Source organism: Diabrotica virgifera, chromosome 10 (genome assembly GCF_917563875.1).
Source record: "Diabrotica virgifera virgifera chromosome 10, PGI_DIABVI_V3a".
NCBI lineage: Eukaryota > Metazoa > Arthropoda > Insecta > Coleoptera > Chrysomelidae > Diabrotica > Diabrotica virgifera.
This window is the reverse complement of record NC_065452.1, coordinates 110,255,411-110,277,153: the sequence shown is the minus strand read 5'-3', so window position 1 is coordinate 110,277,153 and position 21,743 is coordinate 110,255,411. Positions and strand designations below refer to the sequence as shown.

The 21,743-nt window shown below is 34.3% G+C and overlaps 2 protein-coding genes across 3 annotated transcripts in view; one reads left to right on the top strand and one right to left on the bottom strand.

Moving 5' to 3' along the window:
- LOC126893316 (rhodopsin, GQ-coupled) overlaps window positions 1–21,456 on the bottom strand; it is a 241,914-nt gene extending 220,458 nt beyond the window's left edge. The window contains exon 1 of one of the 2 annotated variants that reach the window (XM_050663359.1): window positions 21,289–21,456. The gene's annotated coding sequence lies outside the window, so the exon portion shown is untranslated. The remainder of the gene's footprint in view (window positions 1–21,288) is intronic. The other variant, XM_050663357.1, reaches the window with a different exon arrangement.
- Window positions 6,931–7,845, top strand: LOC126893136 (general transcription factor II-I repeat domain-containing protein 2A-like). The gene has a single exon (XM_050663086.1). It carries the CDS (start codon window positions 6,931–6,933, stop codon window positions 7,843–7,845), a length of 915 nt encoding a protein of 304 aa, XP_050519043.1.
- Window positions 21,457–21,743: the final 287 nt, after the last annotated feature.

Here is a 21,743-nt window from a genome sequence, read left to right as displayed (position 1 = left end):
ATTTTATTAAAACAATACCAAAAATTAAAAAAATAAAAGAATAAAACACACACAAACACATTGAAAAATGCCACAAATGGTTTCTGAACAATAATTGTTGCCAAAAATTTTAATTAAATACGTATTTTTTGAAAAAAATTATATAATAATATACTTACAATCATAAAATCTATAAAAAAATAAAAAAATTATATAACTTGCATTGGGCTTGAACCTACTTCCCGTGTATCCCGCCGTACGAGAGTCGAAGCGATTTCAAACTGCACCACCTTTGCGTATACGTCATGTGGGAATATACACAAACTGATCAACTTTTTGACATTTTGTTTATATGAATTTTTATTAGTTTGATTTTTGTCGAATTAAAATACAACAATATATAGAGTAAGAAAACGATACATTAGATGAAAATTTGTAGAAAGTTTGCTCGTAATCAGATCATGTAAATTAAAGCATTGCCTACTAGGGGTATAGCATAGCAAGTACTAGGTAAGTACATTATTTTTTTTTACATTTTCCAAATAGGTATGCAGATAATTTTTTATTGGAATACAACTGAAACATTTAGAATTACGTACCTGTGGCTTTTCAAAACTATTTAAAAAGTCACTATAATTATAAATTTGATTTTATTTCTGTCCTCACAACAATAAAAACTAATATATTATACAACATTTTTGTTTACCGATAACCTCCATATTGAACAATTATTGACAGATCATTTCAACGCCCAATCAGAGCAAGTATAAAGACTAATACCAAACTGTCGGTGTGCGCATGCGCGCAGATCAATATAAATTCACCCTCAATCTCAATCGCGCCTAAAGAAGTATAACTTCAAAAAAAGTTATTCTTCATAAAGTGCTCTGCATAGTCTAAAACCTAATATGAAAACATCAGATATCAAATTTTATCAATAATATACGAGGTACCTATGTCCAAAAATGTGAATTTCGCTCAAGAGTAGAGTGCCTTTATATTTCACAATATCAAAAATTGTTATTAAGAAAAGTTGTTTGTAATTAAAAATTATGTTATAATATGCACTTGCACTCTTCTAATTGAAAAAAAATTGAAAATTTTCCTTAAATTTCGGATATCCAACACCATTTTTATTTAAGATAACTCCGTTATTATTAATTTTGCGAAAAATTTCGCTCAAGAGTAAAATACCTTTAAAGTTCACAATATTTCAACTAGAAGGATACAATTGCATATTGAAACATAGTTTTTAATTCTGAAAATTTTTTTATAATAACAAATTTCAATATTGTGAAAAATAAAGGTACTTTACTCTTCAGCGAAATTCATATATAGGTACGTACCTCGTATAAAATTGAAAAAATTGAATATCTTATAATTTTATCTTAGTTGTTAGACTATGTAGAACGTTTTATAAAGAATAACTTTTTTTTCGTAAAATTAATAATAACGGAGCTATCATAAATAAAAATGATGTTGGGTGTCCGTGATTTGAGGAAAATTTTCGAAAAAAAAATTTTTCAATTAGCAGAGTGTAAATGCAGATTATAACATAATTTGTATTTAAAAACAAGTTTTCTCCATGACAATTTTCGAAATTGTGAAATATAAAGGCACATTACTCTTGAGAGAAAATCATATTTTTGGCATACCTCATATACTGTTGATAAAATTTGGTATCTGATGATTGCATCTTAGGTTTTAGGCTATGCAGAGCATTTTATAAAGAATAACTTTTTTTCGTAAAATTGATATCAAAAAAGTTTCCCATATGGTTCCAAGTTACGCAGACACACTGTATATAAAATTAAAAATCGACGGGTCTCAGTGTTTTTTATAATTTTTTTAAGCAATCACAGACATAACTTTATTCCATAAGTGCGTTCCACACTGTATAAAAATGGTGTGTGACACTAATTTTATTATTATTAATGTTACTGTTTTTGGATACTGTAACACGTTGTTTTTATAAATTTATTTTTTTAAATCACATTTATCCACTGTTTTAACAGACTGTCACACAGATTGTGCTCACACCAAAGTAGATTGAATTAAATTTTTTATATCGAGTGATGTTTTTACGATTTGTACTAAAATATTTTTTCAGATCCACCTACGCTAATTTAATTTCAGAATTAGCAAAACTTTATTTTAGTTATCGTAAAAAATGTTATCAACATAATGTTAGAATCTAAAATTGATACCTACTATTTTACAGTTCTTAACAATTTCATTTACAGTGAATATTTATTCACTGTTTTAAAAACATTGTGGTAACCTGACTAACCCAAAATATATCTAGTAGAACCCCGTGTATAACAGAAATTTCTTCTTCTTCTTCTTAAAGTGCCCTCTCTCCAATGGAGGTTGGCTACTACAATTATTGCAAACTCTTCTCTGTCTTCAGCTGTTCTTTTAGCTGCTCAAAAGTTAGCCCTATCCACTGTCGGACGTTTCTTAGCCACGATAGTCTTTTCCTTCCCAGTCCTCACTTTCCTTTCACTATTAGTTGAGCATATTGGTACTTATTATTTCTAATTCTGTTTAATGAAGTATATAAAACCGGAAAAATCCCTCAGAAATGGTTGGTGTCCACCTTTGTAACAATACCAAAAACAATATACGCCAAAGATTGTTCGGACTATAGGACAATATCACTAATAAGCCATACCCTTAAAATATTTCTAAAGGTGATTCATGGAAGATTATACAGAAAGCTAGAATATGATATGGATGATATCCAATTTGGGTTCCGCAAAGGACTTGGAACAAGAGAGGCATTGTTTGCGTTTAATGTCCTCTCTCAAAGATGCTTAGATATGAACCTGGATATTTATTCCTGTTTCATCGACTTCGAAAAAGCGTTCGACAGGGTCCGACATGAAAAACGGACATGGTACGCCAAAGATTGTTCGGACTATAGGACAATATCACTAATAAGCCATACCCTCAAAATATTTCTAAAGGTGATTCATGGAAGATTATACAGAAAGCTAGAATATGATATGGATGATACCCAATTTGGGTTCCGCAAAGGACTTGGAACAAGAGAGGCATTGTTTGCGTTTAATGTCCTCTCTCAAAGATGCTTAGATATGAACCTGGATATTTATTCCTGTTTCATCGACTTCGAAAAAGCATTCGACAGGGTACGACATGAAAAACTAATAGAATTATTGAAAAACAGAGATATAGACAGACGAGATTTACGAATTATCATCAATCTGTATTGGAATCAAAAGGCCAATATAAAGATAGAAGAACAAGAATCCGAGAATATTGATATAAAGAGAGGAGTAAGACAGGGTTGTGTTCTGTCGCCGCTACTGTTTAACCTGTACAGTGAAGCCATATTTCAGGAAGCGATAGCGGAGCTAAGTGATGGAATCTCTATAAACGGAAGAATAGTAAATAACATAAGATTCGCTGATGACACCGTTATAATGGCAGACACCCTGGAATCGCTACAAGAATTGCTAAATAGAATTAACGATTATTGCATTCGATACGGACTAAAAATAAACAAGAAAAAACTAAATTTATGATTGTCTCAAAAACAGAACATGGAAATGAAAGGTTAATGATAGAGCAAACCCAAATAGAAAAAGTTAAGACATACAAATATCTGGGAACCTGGGTTGATGACAAAAATGACCAAAGCAAAGAAATTAAATTCCGAATTGAAACTGCAAGGCAAGCATTTATAAAATGAAGACACTGCTTACAAACAAAGACCTTCAGTTGCCTCTCAGATTGAGGGCTCTAAGATGCTACATATTTTCTATATTGCTATACGGGATGGAAGCTTTGACATTGAAGAGACAACACATAAGAAGAATAGAAGCGTTCGAAATGTGGTGTTACAGAAGAATATTGAAAATTCAGTGGGTTCGAAGGATTACCAATGTTGAAGTGCTAGGACGTTTAAATAAGGAGTTAGAAATTATGAAAAGTATAAAGACTAGAAAACTGGAATATTTGGGTCACATTACCAGAGGAGAAAAATATGAGTTGCTGAGAATTATTATGCAAGGAAGGATCCAAGGAAGAAGAAGCATAGGAAGAAGACGCATCTCCTGGCTGAGGAACCTTAGAGAATGGTTTAACTGTAGTTCATTACAACTATTCAGAGCAGCAGCCAACAAAGTGACCATAGCCATTATGATATCCAACCTCCGATAGGAGAGGGAACTTTAAGAAGAAGAATTTCTAATTGTGTGGCCTAGGTATCATGTTTTTCTAACTTTCTAACTAATGAAGGAATCATTTCCGGAACTTAAGTTTTTGGCAACATGGTACATTTTCATCAATAATGAAACGATAACATTGGCAAGACTTTTTATTGACATGTAATCAAAAAAAAGTTAATAATGTGTTTGGCGACCCTCTAGCTGAATACACTCCTGTACACGTCTAGGCATTGACAAAATGAGATGATCGATGTCTGCTTGTGGCACCTCTTTGCAAGCAACTTGAATTTCATGGATTAACTGTGCCAGAGTCTGTGGATGATGGTGCAAAGTGGACAGTCTCCTCACCATCATATCCCACACATGTTCGATAGGATTTAAACCCATTGAACGGGGTAGCCACGGCAAAAAATTAACGCCACCTTCTTGGAGAAAGTCCATAGCTCGACGAGCAATATGACGACGCGCGTTGTCTTCCTAAAAAAGGGCATTTCGACGGCCGTCTAGATAAGGCAGTAAAGTGGTTTGTAAGATGTCATCAACATAACGCGCATCTGTCATACTGCCTCGAATAAACAAAAGTGGTGATCGGCTACCATAGGCAATAATCCCCCAAACAATTGTAGATGCCTCTCAACAGCAAATCCGATATCTCGACGCTCTCCACGGCGGCGTCTTATCATCTTAAGACCATCATGCATACTTAAACAAACTTGCGATTCATCGCTGAATGCTGCATTATGCCATTCTGTCGCCAAATGCTCCCATTCTCTGCACCAATTCAAACGTTGATGACAGTGGTCCGCAGTCAAAGAAGGCACTCGTCGTGGGCGGAATGAAACCAGTCCAAATGCTCGAATGCTACGGTATAGGGTACGTATAGTAACAAGTCTACCTTCTACTCCAAACCATTGGTCAGCGATTTGACGCGTAGTAGCAAAACGGTCTCGCAGGGTTAGGAGTCTAAAGCGCCTCTCTTGACACCCTGTGGTACGCCTCGGTGAACCAGTTGGTCTTCTTCGTGTTCCTCTACCTTCGTTTGTCGACACACGACACACTCGCATAACTCTCATTGCCATACAATTAACACGACGGCCAAATTCGCGATCCGACAAACCTATGACTCTATAGCAGGCCTGTCCAACATACGGCCCCCGGGCCACAATGCGGCCCGCGTAGGCCCTTCATCCGGCCCGCGAGTCCCTTCTCACCGAACCCACACCCACGCAGAGCCACAGAGCTCACGCACATCCAGTGATGCCACAGCTACCGATTTTTCGGTAGATCTACCTGAAATGTCCGAAAACCTGTAAAATCTACCGTTCTACCGAAATCTCCTTTTTTCTACCGCAAAAACAAAATTATTACAAAATTTCTTTAGCGGATAGATTTGACAACAGAGTTTGGTTAATTTTCAAGAATTTTTGAATCACTTTACTTAAATAGCTTGTAACACGTGCGAGCCATGCAGCAGATATCAGATACGGATTTACTAATACTTTTATGACCACTGACCAGTCCTTTGTGCTTTTATAAATACGATTTTGGGGGTAAAATGTATCTACCTGAATGAGTGAATAGTGAAGGATTGTGGCTTATTTTGATATAGAAGATAATTCCAAACTAAAAATAGTATTTACTATTAAAACCTTAAACAGGAGAAACTTCTGTACCTGTACCTTTTAACTTTATTATTTATACTCGCGTATAAATACGGCTAACGGTAAACGTGCAGATACAGTTCCAGTTCGGAAACAAAGCGAAGATCAGCGAATACTTAAGGGCGATACAAGCAATTATAACGGACTTAGTGAAGATTCTTTTGGCGATTTGGTTCATTTGTGTTGCAGTGTTGATTTGTGTTTGTTGCAGAACATGATGTCATCAGAAAAAAAACGTAAAGTTGACAAAGAATGTCGAATATTTAAAAACAGTTGGACTGACACCTTTTTTGTCATAGAACAAAATGGTAACATACTGTGCCTCATATGTCATGAAAAAATATCAGTTTGCAAGGAGTACAATATAAAGCGGCATTATTTCACAAAACACGCTTCTAAATACGATGAATACCAAGGTCAAATTAGAATCGATCGAGTAAATTCGTTGAAAAAAAATATGATCGGTCAACAGGCGATGTTCAGAATACCAACAGAAAACTCCGAGACAGCCACAAAAATTAGCTTCATGATAGCAGAAGCCATTGCCAAGCGAAGCAAACCCCTATCAGACGGAGAATTTGTCAAAGAATGCTTGGAGATGTTTGCATCGGTAGCGTGTCCGGAGCAAGAAGCATAGTTAAAAATATAAGCTTGTCACATCAAACCATAGCAAGAAGAATTGATGACATGACCAAAGATATTGAATCGTCTTTAAAAACGCAATTTAAGAAATGTGTTTTTACAGTTTCGCACTCGACGAAAGTACTGATGTATCAGATACCGCACAGTTGGCAGTTTTTGTAAGAGGGGTAACAGAAGACTATACCGTGATCGAGGAATTGCTTGATTTGCGTTCAATGAAATATACAACCACCGGAAAAGATATCTACGAAGAAGTAAAGAGTTGCATAGAAAAATATGAACTACGAATCGAAAATCTTTGCGGATTGACTACAGACGGTGCGCCAGCAATGACAGGAAGAACAAGTGGTTTTGCAGCTTTAATGCGCAAGAACGTCACACATACAATCATACAGCATCATTGTATTATTCATCAAGAACAGCTGTGTGCAAAAGTACTTGAATTGAAACACGTGATGGATAAAGTAGTGCAGACAGTTAATTTTGTACGTGCAAGAGGACTGAATCACAGACAGTTCCAGGCTTTTCTGTCTGATGTCGGTTCAGATCACGAAGACATCGTGTACTTCAGTAGCGTTCGCTGGCTCAGTAGAGCATCCACACTTAAACGATTCTATTCGTTGCTCGACGAAGTAAAGATTTTTCTTGAAAACAAAGGTCAAGAAATTGATTTCCTAACTGATGAGCAGTGGTTGGCTGATCTGGCCTTCCTGGTTGACATTACTAAGTACCTCTGTGATCTTAACTTAAAACTGCAAGGAAAAGATCAATTATGCACGCAGTTATATGAACACATTCAAGCTTTCACAAAGAAGCTCGTATTGTTAGAAAAACAACTGGAACAAAAACAGTTAGTTCATTGGGAGACTCTATCTGCCAGAAATCAAGAAATGTTGGACTTAGCCAAGTACGTGTCATTGTTGCAAAGATTGAGGAATGAGTTTGAAGAGAGATTCGTAGACTTCAAATTACAAATTCCTAACATGAAAGTGTTCCAAAATCCGTTTGAAATTGAAATTGATGGTGCTGTGCTGAACTTACAGATGGAATTGATTGAACTGCAAAGTGACTCTCTTCTAAAAACGGCATATCAAAGTTGCCTTCCGAACGGATTAATTGAGTTTTATAAAAAATATATTAATCGGAACCAATACCCAAACCTTAGCAAATTAGCTCTTCAACAAATATCTTTATTTGGTAGTACATATATTTGCGAGCAGCTCTTTTCTCGCATGAAATATAATAAATCGAAAACGAGATCATCTTTATCAGACAATCATCTGACAGGCATTCTGCGCATAGCTACTTCTAAAATACCAGCTGACATAGATACACTGTGCAAACAGAAAAAATGTCAAACATCTCATTAGTAATAAGGTTTTTAGAGTGATAAGTAAAACTAAGGTTTTCTTCCATAATAACGTAGGGACGTAGAAAATATTCTTGTATATTTTTATTAACTGTTGTTTTTTTGTTAAATATTTCATTGATTTCAATTTGTTATTTATTGATTTTCTTTTGTTTGTATATAAAAAATACCTAGGTATTTGAAATAAAGATATCCAACTTATTTACTTTTTTTTTCTAGGTACTTATATTATAAGTACCTACTTCCTATTTAACCTACTTATCTACTTAAGTTACTGTTTTTTACTAAAAAAAGGTAGTTTATCTTTCAATACTTGCTGCCCATACTTAAAGTATCACTTTTTTGCAATGTAATAGCAAAAAAAGCAAAAAATAAAGACTACCGAAATTTGACGATTTCTACCTAAAAAAATCTACCGCAATTTGATGGATTCTACCTGAAAATTAGCAGCAGCCTACTGAAATTTTGTCCAAGACCTGTGGCAACACTGCGCACATCCATCCATCCAATAGTCAGTCGGCCCGCTACAGTTACAAAATTACAAATCCGGCCCTCCACAAAATTATGTTGGACAGGCCTGCTCTATAGGCAATAATTCTACCCCTGTCAAAATCGCTAAAATGGTGGTAATTTTGGTGTCTTCGAACTCTAGGCATACCCTTGCACTGAATACAATTAGACCGAGGAATAGTAACTAAAAATTTCTGTGCCAACCGGTCTTCATAAATTGGTCTTTTCACAAAAAAATTTGAAGATAAAACTTTATTTTTACAAAAAGTATAAAAGATCAAACATTGATATTGTTATCATAGCATGCTTTAAATGTAGTCATTGTGCTGCCAAAAAATTAAGTTTAAGAAATGATCCCTGCTGGGTATAACACTTCTAATGTCACTGAGTATATTTACGGTTGATATTTTAAAGATCCATGTCTCAACGTATAGAGAAGAGTCGACCAAACGTAGCATTTTAATAAACGTAGTCGAATTTCGAGTTTTATTCGAGAAGCACATAGCAGCCTTTTGATTTTTTCGAAAGATTTTCTGGCCTGTTCTATTCTCGATATTTCTAGATCAGGATTTAGGTTGCTGTCGATCCAACATCCCAGATACTTAAATTTATTGACCCGTTCCAAAATGATTATTGTGCAAGGTTGAGGTACATTTTGGTTTCTTCGGATTGACAACACTTTCTTGAAATTTCTTGCTATCCTTTATACTGTAATGTAAATATCTAATAGCCCTTGGGCCCACAAATAAAATTATTATTTATGAGCACACCGTCGAAACTTTTTGTACTTGTTACTTGGGTCTCTCTCTCCTGTCGTTTCCCCATTACTGAGGATCGTGATTTCTTCCAATATTCCTAACAATGTTCCTCCATTGGTCTCTATCTTCAGCTGCTCTAAGAGCTTCGCAGAATGAGTTTCCACCTGAATGCTTTGTTTGGTCAGACCATCTAGTTGGTGATCGTCCTCTTGATCTTCTTCCTGGAACGTTTCCAGAAACAATTAATCTCTCCAAACTGTCGTCACCTCTGCGAACCACGTGACCAAAGAATTGCAGAATTCGTTGCAGACATATTGTGGGCAGCCTTTTTTTTAGTATTGAGTTGGTTTAGAATGGAAACGTTTGTCCTATGAGCTGTCCAAGGTATGCGCAGCATTCTTCTCCAGCATCACATCTCAAAGGCATCAATTTTTTGGCGCTCGCATGCGCGAAGAGTCCAAGTCTCTGCTCCGTATAGAAATATTGAGAATACAAGGGCATTCACCAGTCTCATTTTGATATTTTGAGAGATAGATCTGTCTTTCCAAGCTTTAGTTAGGCGACTCATCGCATTTTTTGCCATACCAATACGTCTCCGAACTTCGGATTCACAGTTACCATCGTTAGTTATACTAGACCCGAGATAGACAAAGGTGTTTACTATCTGGTATTCCTGTAATATGTTAGTCAGTTGAATAGTGAATCTGTCGACCACCATTATTTTTGTCTTAGCTTTATTGATTTTCAGACCAACTTTATTGCTTTCGTACTCAACTCTTCGCAGAAGATCAAACATTTCTTGTTCATTTGCTGCTATAAGTGTAGTGTCATCAGCCAATCTTAAATTGGAGATTTTCCTACCAGCTACTGTTACTCCACCGGCCCATCCTTCTAAAACCATCCTCATGACATGTTCACCATAAATATTAATTAAGTCAGGTGACAACACGCATCCTTGTCTAACACCTCTCTCGGTCTTGAATTGGTTTGAGAACTTCTGATCTAGTCGTACTGTCGCTGTATTAGACTGGTACAGATTTTTAATAAGTATCACCAGGTGCATTGGTGCGCCCATTTCTATTAAAATTGACCACAGATTTATCCAGCTTACATAATCAAATGCCAGCATATAATCATAGGTACTTGAAATTCTCTAGACTTTTGAATGAGTTGTCTCAGGTTCAGGATTTGTTCCCTTGTACCTTTACCATTTACAAACCCCGCTTGTTCCTGAGGTATTTGGTACCTAATGTAGATAGGTTTTTAATCTGTTTTTGATGATATGCAACAAGATTTTACTAGCATGTGTTATTAGTGACAGTGTGCGGTAGTTTTCACATCTGGTAGTAGGTCCTTTTTTGTGTAGTGTAGTTATTTGGGTGGAGTCGGACAAATTTGGAGCTTGGCGCATTATGGTAGTGGGGCGTTTGTCTGTCAAGCTGTCACGAAGTTGTCAATTTTATGCAAGAAAAAAATTTATAACTACATTGTTCATTTTATTTTAATCAATGGTTTTTATCATATAAACAGCAAAAACAATTTTGTTGGACAAAAATATTGGGCCATATGACGCGTCGGACACGCTAAATATGTCAAATTTATGAAAATTATAAATTTATTACCACATGGCTAACTTTAACAGAATCTACCATAAAACCTTTTTACAATAATGTGGTAACCTTGTCGGACAATTTTCACGGGGCATATGCGCAGTCGGATGCGTCGAAGATGTCAATTTCCTGGTATTTTTTTATTTATTACCACAGATGTCATTTTTATTTTGTACTGTTTTTTTTACATTTGTCATATTGGATCACTTGTCGGACAAAAATAATGGGTCCAAAATTATCAAAACATTTTCCGAAAATTTTCCTCTTGTCGGAATTTTTTTTTTTTTAATTCGAGAAAAAAACTACAGAGCGATGTTTGTCATTGTTCAAGGAGTATGTACACAAATTTTCAGATCAAAATTTTTCCAAAATTTTCCCTCTTGTCGGAAATTTTTTTGGAAAATTTTCGGTACAACTCTACGTCACGCCCTTTTAAATGTTGTACTTAGTGTGTGTACCAATTTTCAGCTAAATCGATTCAAAAGTAACCGAGAAAAACTGCTTTAAAATTTTTTTTGACATTACCTCCTCTTAAGGAAGTTGATAACCTAAAATAATTAAGTTTTCTGTTCGTTTGCCCCAACATTTTTGTCAGACGATTACATTTTTTGTTTAAGAATATAATTTGTAACCTACTACTTTTGTCGGAAAAGTGGTTGTAAATAAAAATATTCCAGGAAATTGACATTTTCGGCGCATCTGACTGCGCATAAGCCCCGTGAAAATTGTCCGCCAAGGTTGCCACATTATTGTAAAAAGGTTTTATGGTAGATTCTGTTAAAATTAGCTATGTGGTAAAAATAAATTTATTATTTTGTCCGACAAAATTGTTTTCGCTCTTTATATGATAAAAACCATTGATTAAAATAAAATGACCAATGTGGTTATACATTTTTCTTGCATAAAATTGACAACTTCGTGACAGCTTGACAGACAAACGCCCCACTACCATAATGCGCCAAGCTCCAAATTTGTCCGACTCCACCCAAATAACAAGTACAAAAAGTTTCGACGGTGTGGTCATAAATAATAAATTTATATGTGGGCCCAAGAACTATAACTAGGGTCTAAGTCCTGAGTCCTGAGTCCCAAGTGAGTCCTGTCTATGTCAGATTTGTTAACTACCATAGATTTCCGTTTTATACAGTGCGCTGGAATAAGTGTTCCCCCCCCCCTTATTAACTTATTTTTTGTAGCACATAAGAAAAACGCTCGGATAGGTCGATGTTTAAAACAATTATAGTATATTATAGCATCAATGTTTCGAACTTTACGCTAACCCTCTTCAGGTGACAGGAATAACTTTGAGTTTTTTAAATGGAAAAGTACATCATCTGACACCTCATTTTGAAAGCTTTTGAAATACTGATTACAAAAAGGTATAATACTTTAATCCTTTTTGAGAGCGTAGGCGCAAAATTTCGGTCGAATTATTTTTAAATGCATTATTTTTTTTTCGAATCCTGAGAAAACTAATAAGTGTTTTAGAAAAATTTAAACGCAGAATGAAATATTACAGTATTATCGAGGGTCAAAAGTCCCTGAGAACTTCTATAATGTTTATTTTAATAAGTCACAGGGGTGAACAAAAGAGAAAATTTAGTCTGATTTTTAATTTCAAATATATTATCATTCAAAAGAAAATTTTTGTTTATTCTAAGGAACTTTCAGCCCTCGGTAATAATGTAATCTTTCATTCTGCTTTTAAATTTTTCAAAAATACTTATTAGTTTTCTCAGAATTCAAAAAAAATAAATGCGTTTAAAAATAATTCACGAGGAAAAAATTTTTTTCTTTTTTAAACCTTTTAATCCTTTTCCTTTTTTAAAAAGAATTCGACCGAAATTAAAAAGGATTAAAGTATTATACCTTTTTGTAATCAGTATTTCAAAAGCTTTCAAATGAGGTATCACATGATGGACTTTACCATTTAAAAAAATCAAAATTATGGCTGTCACCTGAAGAGGGATCGCGTAAAGTTCGAAACATTGACGCTATAATATACCATGATTATTTTAAAAATCGACCTGTCCGAGCGTTTTGCTTATGTGCTAAAAATAAATACGTTAATAAGGGGGGGGTAACACTTATTCCAGCGCACTGTATAAGGTTCACTGTATAATATTTATTTAAAACATATTCATTATTATTAAAGGCTTTTTAAATAAAGTAAAAGGAGGTGTCAAATACCATGATTCGATTATAGTACAAACAGAAGTGTTAAATACAGGGTTGAGATAAAGTATGCAACCTACTAATCAATATTTGAAACAAAAAGACGTTATTCGTGGAACTTCGCATGCAAGTACAATGACATATAATGCATCTGACACCATATGTTTTGCTACTACTCTACTTCCGATTTCACTGGAAATACCCTTAACTTTTAAAAGAACCTGTTATTTTAAAAGAATCCTGCAAACATATTGATCACCTAATGTAAACATGTGATTTTAGATAACTCCAAAGAAAAAGCTAACGGATTAAGGTACAGAGAACGAGCAGGTCAATATTTTACCTCCAGTCCATCGATTTGGAAAATTTGCATTCAAAAAATTTCTAACTCGTCGATAATAGTGAGGAAGTGCTCCATCTTTTTAAAACCAAAATTTTTGTGGTAACTGGTCATTCTGGACAAATGCAAGAATAATTTGATCATTTGGCACTTGTCTCCAGTCAAATTTCCGTCTATGAAAAACAGCCTATAAAAAATGTCTATTTAAAAAATAATTTCCATAAGCCTATTTTGGACAATTTCCATCAAAATATTTAACTGTTTCATAACCGATAATGGTTTCAATACGACCTCTTTCACTTACGTTAACCATTTTATTCTACAACTTATTACTATGAATTGGTCGGTCAACAGTTACCTAGTATTAGACCGGGCTGTATCATCACCCCCGCTAGCAAAATTATTCCGATTCGATTTTTTTTGCACAAACTTACTCAAAAAGAGGTCCGTATAACATATCCACAGGGTTCCGGGCGGTGCCGTGGTCGAAAAATTGTTTAAACAATTCTTTTTAAACAAATTCACAAAAATAATTTTTTCATTTCGAATAATATTTTTTTAAATAATTCTGAGCAAAAAGGTCTCTTATCATTTTTCTCTAAAATTGATTGTTGTCGAGTTATATGCGATTAAAAATTTGACAAATGCAAAAATAGCCATTTTCAAGGCTTAATAACTCGATCAAAAATTATTATTATGGAATTCAAAAAGTGACCAAATTAAGTTTCAAACAACTTCTTCAAGGTCCTGAAGCGATTTTTTTCATTATTTTATTACAAAGCTGCTATTTTTAATTACTAACAATTAGAGCTATAGTCTAACTGTATCGTCGCCCCCGTTAGCGAAACTATTTCGATTAGATTTTTTTGTACAAACTTACTCAAAAACAGATCCTTATAACACATCCACAGGGTGCCGGGCGGTGCCGAACGATTTTTTTTTAGATAATTTGGGTTATTCTGAGCAAAAAAGGTCTCTTGTGATTTTTCTCTAAAATTGATTGTTGTCGAGTTATATGGCCATTTTAGCAATCAATTTTAGAGAAAAATCACAAGATACCTTTTTGCTCAGAATGTCCCAAATTATCTAAAAAAATTGTTCGAAGTGAAAAAATTATTTTTGTGAATTTGTTTAAAGAAATTGTTTAAACAATTTTTCGACCACGGCACCGCCCGGCACCCTGTGGATATGTTATAAGGACCTTTGAGTAAGGCTGTGCAAAAAAATCGAATCATAATAATTTCACTAACGGGGCGACGATAAATCCTGGACTATAGCGCTAACTGTTAATTATTAAAAATAACAGCTTTGTAATAAAATAATCAGAAAAGTCTCTTCAGGACCTTGAAGAAGGGGTTTGAAAATTGATTTGGTCACTTTTTGAATGTCATAATAATAATTTTTAATCCAGTTATTAAGCCTTGAAAATGGCCATTTTCGCATTTTTAATCGCATATAACTCGACAACAATCAATTTTAGAAAAAAATGACAGGAGACCTTTTTTGCTCAGAATGACCCAATTTATCTAAAAAAAATGTTCGAAATGACAAAATTATTTTTGTGAATTTGTTTAAAAACATTGTTTAAACAATTTTTTGACCACGGCACCGCCCGGCACCCTGTGGATATGTTATAAGGACCTCTTTTGAGTAAGTAGTAAGTTTGTGCAAAAAAAATCGAATCGGAATAATTTCGCTAGCGGGGGCGGCGATACAGCCCGGTCTATATATACACTATATAGTACTCGTTTATTTCTTATGACATTGTTTGAATACAAAAAAAACATAAGACACGAATTTACTTTTTTACTCTTAGTATTAGACTAGTAAATAAATTAATAGGTTTACACATTGTGAAGTTGTGAAGCGAGAATTTTGAACACTTAAAGCGACTTTTATAAATTATTATTCCTATTGGTATTGGGAAATAAATGCAACTATTCTTTAACTTTAATGTGATTTCTTATTTTAACAAATCTCTTCTACCAAAAATGGTATATTTGACTGAGGAATAACCAGCTTTTTGAAGTCTGCACAAATATACAGATTGTTTCATTTAAATTAAATAAGTTGAGAGTATTTCCAATGAAACCAGAAGTAAAGTAGTAATAAAAAATATGGCATTAGATGCGTTATGAGTCATTGTCATAGTCAAAGACTGTCATGGATGAGAGATGACCAGAGCCAAGAAGATACAAAAACAACAAAGAAAATATTACAATGCAAGTCGATAGGAAGGCAAAAAAAGGAAGGAGGTGGTTGGATAATATGCAAGACGACCTGAAAACTAAGAATGTATACAGGGCCGCCGCTACCATGTGTGCAAAGTGTGCATCGCACACAGGCGGCCAACAATAGGGGCGGCCAAAAGCAGGCCACTGAGGATACTACTTTTTTAAAACGCAAATAAGTTCAAATAATTAAATAGTAATGTTTCAGATAATTCTAATTCTAAAGTCTAATATTCCAAACAATAATTATTATTATTATTACCTGATAATACTAAAATGCGCTTCATTTAACATTTATAGTGCTTTTTTTCGCGAATCTAAATATTTTTCTATTATATTAGATTCTAGCCCAGATATAACGCACGTAGAACAAATAAATAACAATAAATTATTGTAGTAAGGTGTGTTTCAACTTCAACGCCAGTTCCGATATTTTTTCTCCTGAAACTGACGTAACTGGACAAGGTCTCTTTAATATATAGAGAATAAACTTGAAGAATTAAAACTAAATATTATGGATAATATGCGTGGACACGATAATGGAGCCAATATGCGTGGTAGACACATTGGATTGCAGAAAATCCTCGAGAGAAATATCCTCGATCATTTTTTATTCCCTTTTCTGCACATAGTTTAAATCTGGTGGTGAATGATGCAGTAAAATTAAGTTTTGAGAATAACAATAAATTATTGTAGTAAGGTGTGTTTCAACTTCAACGCCAGTTCCGATATTTTTTCTCCTGAAACTGACGTAACTGGACAAGGTCTCTTTAATATATAGAGAATAAACTTGAAGAATTAAAACTAAATATTATGGATAATATGCGTGGACACGATAATGGAGCCAATATGCGTGGTAGACACATTGGATTGCAGAAAATCCTCGAGAGAAATATCCTCGATCATTTTTTATTCCCTTTTCTGCACATAGTTTAAATCTGGTGGTGAATGATGCAGTAAAATTAAGTTTTGAGTGGGTGGAATTTTTTAATACTGTAGGTACAGGAACTATATGTATTTTTTTCTTCTTCGAATATTTGAAGGAAAATTTTATTAAAGCACCTTCCAAAGTGGACATTAAAAGCATTGTTGGACATGCGATGGGAGAGTCTGATCGATGTAATCGCACCTTTAAAAACCCAGATAAGTAAAATATATGATGCTTTAGAAGAATTGCAAAATGATAACAAAAGGGATATGAATTTGGAAATTCAATGGATAAACATATTCAATTGTGAGAAAGTGTATAAAGCCCTTACTACAGACATAAACAGCTCGGGGACTGACATTAGTGCAACCGAATTATATAAAGAAATTAAAGCTATTCAACCATATTTTACCGCAGAAAAACGTCCTGGTAATATTCTTGAATACATTTACGAAATAATATTATATCAACATTTCCAAACTTAACTATAATCGTACGTATATTCCTAACTCCACCCTTTACTGTAGCTAAGGGTGAGCGGTCGTTTCAAAACTTAAAATTATTAAAAATTATTTGCGATTTTCAATGAAGCAAGATAGACTTTCTGCTTTAGCAATGTTATCTATCGAACATGAAGTGTGTGCGACATTGGATATTAAAAACAAAGACATTGTCAAAATTTTTCCCGAAACGGAAGCCAGAAAAGTTTGTTTTTAGTTTCTTTATGTGTTTATGTTATATTATTCACGGTTTATTTTAATTAAATGGAAGTTTAAATTAGGATATACAATATACATATAATGGGCGTTGGATCATGGATATTACTCAAATTGTTGTATTTATGTCTCAAATAGTATTTATCTATTTACAACTTATTATTGTTATGCATCTTCTGCACATTTCTTTAAATATTAGTATGTACATATTTCTAAAGTGTTGTAAGGGGGCGGCAAATATTAAGTAGCACACGGGCGGCCAACATCTCAGCGGCCGCCCTGAATGTATGACAATGTGGGAAAAGGGCACAAGAGAGATCTGAATGGAAGGATATAGCCAGACAGGCAAAGAACCATCCAGAGTTATAATGCCAAAAGCAGAAGAATGTGTCATTGTAGTTGCATACAAAATTTCATTAATATTAGATATTGGGCCCACGATTAAAAAAAATTATTACCTTCCTCATGAGACTTTTTTTATTCAGTTATTCATGTCAAGTCAGACAACTTTTCTATTTCGGAAAATTTTCGGGATGAGGGCGTTTCGTAAATATAGAGTTTCTAAACTCTAGTAATTGATAAAGAGGTATTGAATGTTGTGTGTGTGTGTGTGTATGCTCCTCAAACAGGTCTGGGTGAGAATGAAAGAAGAGCTTTCTATGACCAATTAGGAGACGTACTGAGTGATATTCCAGCAGAGGAGAGAGTTATAATAGGAGGTGATTTCAATGCACATGTGGGCCAAACCAAGACAGGATATGAAACAATACATGGGGGATTAGGCTTTGGAACTAGAAATGAAGCTGGAGATGACATGCTTGAATTAGCAACAGCATTGGATATGGCGATTGTTAACACATTCCTTAAAAAGAGAGAAACTCAACTTATTACCTACAAAAGTGGACAACATCAATCCCAAATAGACTACTTCATGATAAGGAAAGAAGACATACGTGAATGCAAGGACTGCAAGATAATAGTCAGTGAGACATTAAGCCAACAACATAAGCTGCTTGTTCTGGACATCGAAATAAAAAGCGAAACTAAACAAAATATCAGAGAGGACCACAAAAAATCAAGTGGTGGATGTTAAAAGATGAGAAAGAAGGTCTATTCAGGGAAAGAATAGTAGAAAAAATGTGTTGGAACATGAAAGGAAGCTCTAACACAATTTGGAGAAAAATGGCCAATATTATTACAGAGACGGCTATTGAAATACTTGGGAAAACATCAGGAAAGAAGTTTGAGGATAAACAGACTTGGTGGTGGTCAAATGAAGTACAAGGAAAAATAAAAGAGAAGGGAAAATTATATAAAAAGTGGCAAGAAACCAGATTGGACATAGATCTTCAAAACTATATGGTCGCCAAAAAGGAAGTGAAAGTAGCAGTAGCAAAAGCTAAAGCAGAAGCGTATTCAAACCTATACGATCAACTTGATACCAGGGAAGGCGAAGCAAAGATATATAAAATAGCCAAACAGAGAGCAAAGAAAGCAAGACATTTTAATCAGATTAGATGTATTCGAGATGAAAATAACAAAATACTAATTCACAAAAGGATGTCAAAAAGAGATGGAGAAAGTATTTTGACAGTTTATTAAATGAAGAATTTGACAGGCAGCCTGTGGAGTTAACGGAGACAGTAACAGCAATGGTTACCAGAATAACAAACGAGGAAGTGGCTCAAGCGCTTCAAAAAATAAAGAAAGGAAAAGCAATCGGGCCAGATGATATTCCTGGGGAAGTATGGAGAGCATTGGGAGAGACAGGAATAAGTTGGCTAGCAGGTCTATTTAATAGAATTATGGAAGTTGGACAAATGCCAGACGAATGGAGAAGCAGTATATTAGTACCTGTCTACAAAAACAAGGGAGACATACAACAATGTACAAACTACAGGGCTATAAAACTACTTAGCCACACCATGAAAATATGGGAAAGAGTAATTGATAGACGGATACGTGAAGAAACCGAAATATCCGATAATCATTTTGGTTTTATGCAGGGCAGATCAAAAACAGATACAATTTTCATTGTAAGTCAACTGATGGAAAAATATAGGAATAAAGAGACCAACGCTCATATGGTATTCGTTGATCTTGAGAAAGCATATGATAGAGTTCCTCGAGAGATTCTGTGGTGGGTACTCAATAAGAAAGGAGAAAGGAGAAAGGAGTGTGGGAGAGACTGATAAATTTCTTCTGAAAGTAGGATTGCACCAAGGCTCGGTGCTTAGTCCGTATTTATTCTCATTAGTTTTCGACCAGATAACATCGAAACTACAGGGTAGCATTCCATGGTGCCTAATGTATGCTGATGATGTAGTGTTAGTAGGAAATAGTGAAAGAGACTTAAAACACAAACTGGAACAGTGGAGACAAGCTCTGGAGGATAAAGGTTTAAAACTTAGTAGGACAAAAACAGAGTATTTGGAATGTTCATTTAAAGATGGAGTTACTACAAATAAAATGGTATCTTTGGATGGTGCAATGATTGTGAAAAGCAATAGTTTTAAGTACCTAGGATCGGTATTACAGAGTAATGGTGAAATAGATGGAGATGCATGCAGTAGAATTAGGGCTGGATGGATGAAGTGAAAAGAAGCGAGTGGTGTGTTGTGTGACAGAAAAATTTCAATGAAGCTGAAGGGAAAATTCTATAAAACAGCCATAAGACCGGCTATGACGTACGGAACTGAATGTTGGGCAGTGAAAAAGAAAGAGGAACAACGAATGCATGTGGCAGAAATGAGAATGCTTAGATGGATGAGTGGAGTGACAAAGATGGATAAAATTAGAAATGAGTATATTAGGGGAAGTCTAGGTGTGGCACCAATTGATGCCAAAATGAGAGAGCATAGGTTAAGATGGTTTGGTCATGTTCAACGTCGAGACGTTAATTACCCAATACGAAGAATAGCTGAAGTGCAGATTCCTGGAAGGAGTAGGAGAGGAAGACCAAATAAGGCAGTACATATTGGTAAAGGGGATTAACATTGATATGGCCCAAGATAGAATTGTGTGGAGAAATGTAATTAGGGAAGCCGACTCCGCATAGGGATAAGGCAAAGAGAATGATGAGAAGAGGTTTCTAAACTTTGCTGCGTTCGACAACTGGAGTAACCTTAAAAATTGTCGTACAATATTACCAGTTAATTGTAAATATTTTTATCCAACAATCCTCCAAAAATCAGCTGTGAGGGTATAAATTTTCTGACTCTGTATAATGCATTAACCCTCCCCCTCCCCCCCTAGCTATATGGGCAGCACTGTGGAATCATAGATGATTTTTTTCAGGATTGTTTGATAAAAATGCTTCCAATTTACTGGTAATATTTTCCGACAAATTTTTAAGGGTACTCCAGTTGTCGGACACTCCAAAGTTTAGAAACCTCTATATTTACGAATTGGCTCCCTCCTGAAAATTTTCCGAAATAGCAAAGTTGTCCGACTCGACATGAATAACTGAATAAAAAAAGTTTCATGAGGGAGGTAATTTTTTAATGGTAGGCCCAAGGACTAAATCGTCTTTTTCGTTTTAGAGATATTTACTTGGTTCTATACTTCATCCCAACCCTGTAGCTATAGAATAACGCATAAGCTTAAACATGTTGTATTCATCCAGGAATTCCAAACTGAGAAGAGGAAACTGAGGTCACGAAATATCAAGCATTTATGTAAAATAAACTAAGAAATATATCTCTCTATTTACTCAATAATCATTAGAAAAAAAAACAACTTTACTAAAAATCAAGAATAAAATATATTATATGGAAAGATACAACTAATTTTAATGTCTTTATTGATAATTTTTCTAAATATGCCCTTATTATTTTCGACTAAAGTTGCAAAAACAAAAAAAGATGAAAGAAAAAATAAAAGAGAGCGTTCTTAACAATTGTTAAATATGACTTAATTATTAATAAATCAATGTTTTGTAATCAAAAATGTTTATTCAACTATCTAAAAATTATTCAACAACCTGATATTGAATATTTGCATATTGTTATTTATTTACGAAAATACTGTATGTAAACAAAAATAAGATCATTAAATGAATCACCAAAACGAAATATATTTTTATACAAATAGTGTATGATAACCTCCAGACACAATATTTATTAAATAAAGTTTTTGAGTCCATTTTGAAAATGATTATTGTGTGACATAACTTACTTGAATTTTTGAATCGAGAAGTTCCGAATATTATCCTTATATCACCCTACAGAGCACCAACAACTAATGTAATTAGGGAATTTTTTGGTCGACGTATAGACGTTCCCGCTAGCACATGACAGACCAGTGTAATTGTCGCAGGCGTAATATTCTTATTCCGAGACGCGATCCATCATTATTGCAAATAATATTATGCTATCCAAAAGCAACTTTATTTTATGGATACGCCACCGATCATCGGTTTAAAATTCGAATTATTTTTATTATAACTATTTTAAATTCAGACAACGTTTTTGATTCACTATTTGCTTTGTGGTTTTTCTCATAGTGTAATAACAGGCACATATCGTAATAATATTGTTTATTAGTGTTTTATTGTGATTGTTTATTGTCACAAAATTGATATTGATATTAATAAAGAACCAGCTAGTGTTACTATACTGTTAGCTTCCTGT

What these genes read in the sequence shown, in the direction of transcription:
- LOC126893136 (XM_050663086.1), top strand. Translation starts at nt 6,931, where the DNA reads ATGGATAAAGTAGTGCAGACAGTTAATTTTGTACGTGCAAGAGGACTG.